Source organism: Micropterus dolomieu, linkage group LG22 (assembly GCF_021292245.1).
Source record: "Micropterus dolomieu isolate WLL.071019.BEF.003 ecotype Adirondacks linkage group LG22, ASM2129224v1, whole genome shotgun sequence".
NCBI classification, from domain to species: Eukaryota; Metazoa; Chordata; class Actinopteri; order Centrarchiformes; family Centrarchidae; genus Micropterus; species Micropterus dolomieu.
The window spans coordinates 18,471,011-18,475,371 of record NC_060171.1 but is presented as its reverse complement, the minus strand read 5'-3'; the positions used below and the strand labels follow the sequence as shown (position 1 = coordinate 18,475,371).

The 4,361-nt window shown below is 38.6% G+C and overlaps 1 protein-coding gene across 1 annotated transcript; it reads left to right on the top strand.

Moving 5' to 3' along the window:
- Positions 1-1,914: 1,914 nt before the first annotated feature.
- On the top strand, positions 1,915-3,710 carry tnni1c (troponin I, skeletal, slow c). The gene is made up of 8 exons (XM_046037692.1): positions 1,915-2,031; positions 2,182-2,185; positions 2,301-2,339; positions 2,717-2,758; positions 2,867-2,998; positions 3,145-3,234; positions 3,349-3,531; positions 3,624-3,710. The coding sequence occupies exons 1-8, from the start codon at positions 2,021-2,023 to the stop codon at positions 3,708-3,710; spliced, it is 588 nt and encodes a 195-aa protein (XP_045893648.1). The 5' UTR covers positions 1,915-2,020.
- Positions 3,711-4,361: the final 651 nt, after the last annotated feature.

Genomic DNA, 4,361 nt, shown 5'->3' with positions numbered 1-4,361 from the left:
AATCACTAAAAGTAGATTCTGGCTGTGTGTTACGTAGCTACGTACGCTGTTAACTACCATATTCTGAAACTACCTAAAGGCAGCGTTAGGATTTGTCTTGGGCATGCGCATCGTTAACAACCTGGTCACTCCTCACCTTCCACGTAACACTGCTCGGGGGAATCCAGTACTAAACCTTTGCTGTAAATTGAATGCCTCTGTGTTTTGCAATGTATAGTATTATTGCTCAGTCTTGTTATTGTTTAGCTTATTCAATTTTACTGTTGGTATGTTTTATTTATTTATTTACATTGATCAAGAAATAGACAAGTGTATGTTTTTTCTTTTTTTCCCCCCTATTGTCAAGAAATGCCACACTTGTGTCTTTGCTTTCTGAAGTGCTGGCCAATGCCTGTTTGTCATGAAATACTGAGCTTTGTGCCAGGTGGATTTGTCTGAATTAAATCACAGAGCCTACAGCTTGTCACCGCTGTCCAGTGGGGGAAGTCACACCATAGGTTGGTATTTTTGGTCTGTATGTATCTATGAAGACAAATGTATGTGCCATCCCTGGAACTGTGAAAAGGAGTCATCGCTCAAGATTAGGTTACAAATGTGTGACTATCTGTGTGTGTCTGTATGTGTTAATATTATGACCTGGACCCATTTTAAAGCTTCCATTTTTCCTTAAATAGCTAAAGTTACTAGCCCTTTGTTCATTACAATACGTGAAATAATTACAAAGGGATAGGAAGATGACGAGGGAGTTGTTGATCCCAAAATAGTAGTGTGAAGGTTATGTTGCATGCGGTCTCTCACAGAAATGGAGCACGTCAGAGGGGGGTGACACCATCAAGGTCAACACTTTCTAACCTTTAAAGGATGGTTAACAGCTATGTGTCATAAAGAAGAAACCGATATTTACTTTCTGCATCATAATATACAAATATTAATCATGTCACAAACACACACGCTACAACCCAAAAGTGATTTAGTCGTATATAAATGCATCCTGTTTGCAATTCAAACCGAAGAGAGAAGGTTACAAAAATGTGCTTCTTTAACTATTGGGAGCAGGTTCACAAATGTGTTGCATACACAGGTAGGCCTACACTATGAGGAATATTGGATCATATTTTGTTTTCTGTTCCTCTCAGATGACACAGTCCAGAGTTTGAATTAACAGTAATGCTTAATTTTAGTGTCAGACTGGGGTTAATTTTGTCTGTTAGTAGGACATTATCATTTCCAACAAAGGGGCTAATCATGTCAGTCAGTAAAGACTTGTTGAGTTAACAAGCAGAGCTTTCCCATTAATCCTGGTGACCGACCATTCATTCCTGACTGAGAGCTGGGAGGCGTCACAAAAGCCATTAGAGAAGTTGGAAAAAGAGAAGACAGCTCACTATGTCCTTGTTTCAAGGTACCGCAGATGTCATCCAGACAAGGTAACCGCTGCTGATAGTCTGTTTTTGACATCAATATAATACTCTTTTTAAAAGATTTGTGTGTAACTTGGAAACAAATATTAATATTCAGAGCTCCGTGTAGGATTTTTGTGATGAATAGGATTTGATGATAATTGTCTCAGAATAAATCAAGCCAGATTTTTATGAATAGCAGAATGTGACTGTGTGTTACTTTCATTGTGATAGTGAATTGCCCTATAAGGAATTGTTGACTTTGAGGGAAAAGAAGGAAAAAGCTGATCTGGAAATGAAGTTGTGTTCACACACGCAGCTGCAAAGACGGGAAGCAGCTGGATGTCACCCATTTTCAATAGAAACCTGCTACTCAAAGATGGAGAGGTCATCTTTCACCTTTTTAAACCCGAAGCGTTAGTGGAGTGATTCGTCTTCTCAATGAAGGATCTTTGGTCTAACATATAAAAGGCAACTGCTGTTAAACACCATTCTGATTTTTTATGCTTGTACATTTATGGTCTGCAGCTGGAGTTGTCTTTTTCTATTTATCACTGGACATTTTTCTTATTTTTTTCAAATCTGACAACATCCTAATAATCTTTTTTAAAGGCTCAACAATGTCTCATGAGTAAGTTCTGTCATCACACCATTTAAAAGTAAAAATTTGAGTGTTTACTGGCCTATGATGCGTTTTTATCTCAGAATAATACCAGTGTTTATTGTTTGCTTGTGTGTCTCTAATTTCTGTGGTCCAACAAATTCCACATGGCCATCAAAGTGATGTAAGTTACAGCCTGCACATCTTACAATGCTATCTAACCTAAAGAATTGGGGAAAACATCGGAGTTTGATGTTTAATGTAACTTACATTCATTGTCTTTATTCATTTCTCCTTAGAACACACCATCACCCATGGCCCCCAAGGCAGAGGCAAAGGTAGTAATAGTTTTTTGAACTGACAATGTTTTGAACCTATAATAGTTGTGTTTACATGTTTGAATGACTGAATCTTTTCACTCAGCAGCTTCTCTGAAAGAAAACAGTATTACAGAGTAAATAGGTCATACCATCATAAGATCGGATGCATTTAAACAAGAAAGAAACCCTGATTCTTAGCTAAATATTGGGTATTTCAAGGTGCTGCTGTCTAGTGAGATGCTAAGGTACACAGTAAGTCAAAGTCACATGGTCAAGTCACATTAGAGGATGAGTGGCTATTCCACAAAGAGGTACTAGGAACCTCAACTATGGGTCTTTGCATCATTATAACTAAAAGGCCAGGTGTAATATGTCATATTTTGCATTATTTTCAGCTCAAATGCAAGATTTCAGCCTCCCGCAAGCTCTCATTGAAGGTAAACAATTCTTAAAAACAAACAAATCTGCGAAGAGGAAAACTATATGTGCTGATTATGTACCCACATTTCCCACACTTCTCTCCATGTTGACTTTGACTCATCCAGATCCTCTTGCTGGCTCGTGCGACAGAAGAGCTGGAGGCAGAGAAAGCTGCAAGAGAGGAAGAGAAGGTTCGCTACCTGGGAGAGAAGCTTCCACCGCTGCAGCTCATTGGTTTAAACATGGATGACCTGCAGGTGAGGATCACAAAAAAACAGAGGTAAAGCATAGCAGGTTACAGCCCTAAGACTAAACATACAAAATTATGTAGAAACAGTAATCAAGTGTCTTATTCCTGTTCTTAAACATAGTGTGGATATTTGTGTTTGCTGTTGTGTTGTAGAAACTGTGTAAGCAGATTCATGCAAAGATTGAAATGGTGGATGTGGAGCGGTACGACTATGAGTCCAAAGTCATTAAGAACAACAGAGATGTATGTCACGCACCATGACAAACCTGATTTAAATTAAATGAAAAACATTAAAATAGTAGTACATCAACAAAAAGAGTTCAAAACATCACCAGCTAAGCATTTCACCATCTCTAGATCAATGAATTGAATCTAAAAGTGCGGGACCTTGGAGGGAAGTTCAAGAAGCCAGCTCTGAGGAAGGTGAGAGTGTCAGCGGACGAAATGATGAGAGCTCTCTTTGGATCCAGAAACAAGGGCTCCATGGACCTGAGGTCAAACCTCAAGTCTGTAAAGAAAGAGGACATAAAACAAGAGAAGGTACGGCTACTTAAGCAGACATATGCATATTCAAATTATTTACAGAGAAAGAAACTGCAAAGGCCTAATGGTCCACGTGTTTTCCATCTCAGGAGCTGAACATGGAGGTGGGTGACTGGCGTAAGAACGTGGAAGCCATGTCTGGTATGGAGGGCAGGAAGAAGATGTTTGATGCCTGATGTTAGGGAGTTACAAATAGTGTAATAATATACATGACTTTCAAATTACTGTAGTTTTTATTCCATTTTCAAGTAGACCATTTGTAAAGTACCATTGTGAATACACAGGATATTACTGCCTGATAATGCTGTTATGTAAATTAATACATTTGTACGTATTGCCTCTACTTTTCTTTCATTTTCACATATTCAGAATAGTTTTGAAGCTAATATGTGAAATACAGTAACTAAATGTAGCCTCTACTCTTATACTGCATTTCTACTATTGGAGGGATTTAAATGCACTAAAAAATTGCAAATAATCCAATTTTGAATTTCATTTGTAACTGCGACAGATATTGTCCTTTTATACAGGGAGTTCTCGCTGTTTTTCATGTATTGTCTCTGCTAAGCTATGCCATTGACTTACTGTGACAAAGCATCAGAGATATTTTCTGTCAGAGCCTGGATTAACTTAACCTTTCCTCTTGACTGGAATGAATTCCTCTCCAATAATAAACAGTAAACACGGTCACACACTAGTAGCTGTCCTTGGGCTGACATCAGAGACTGTCAGTAAGAGGAAGGCAGAATGATGGAGCGTGATGGGATGGAGTCGGCAGCCTCCAAGGAATTTATGAGCGCTCACGCGCAAATACAGTATGTGCCCAC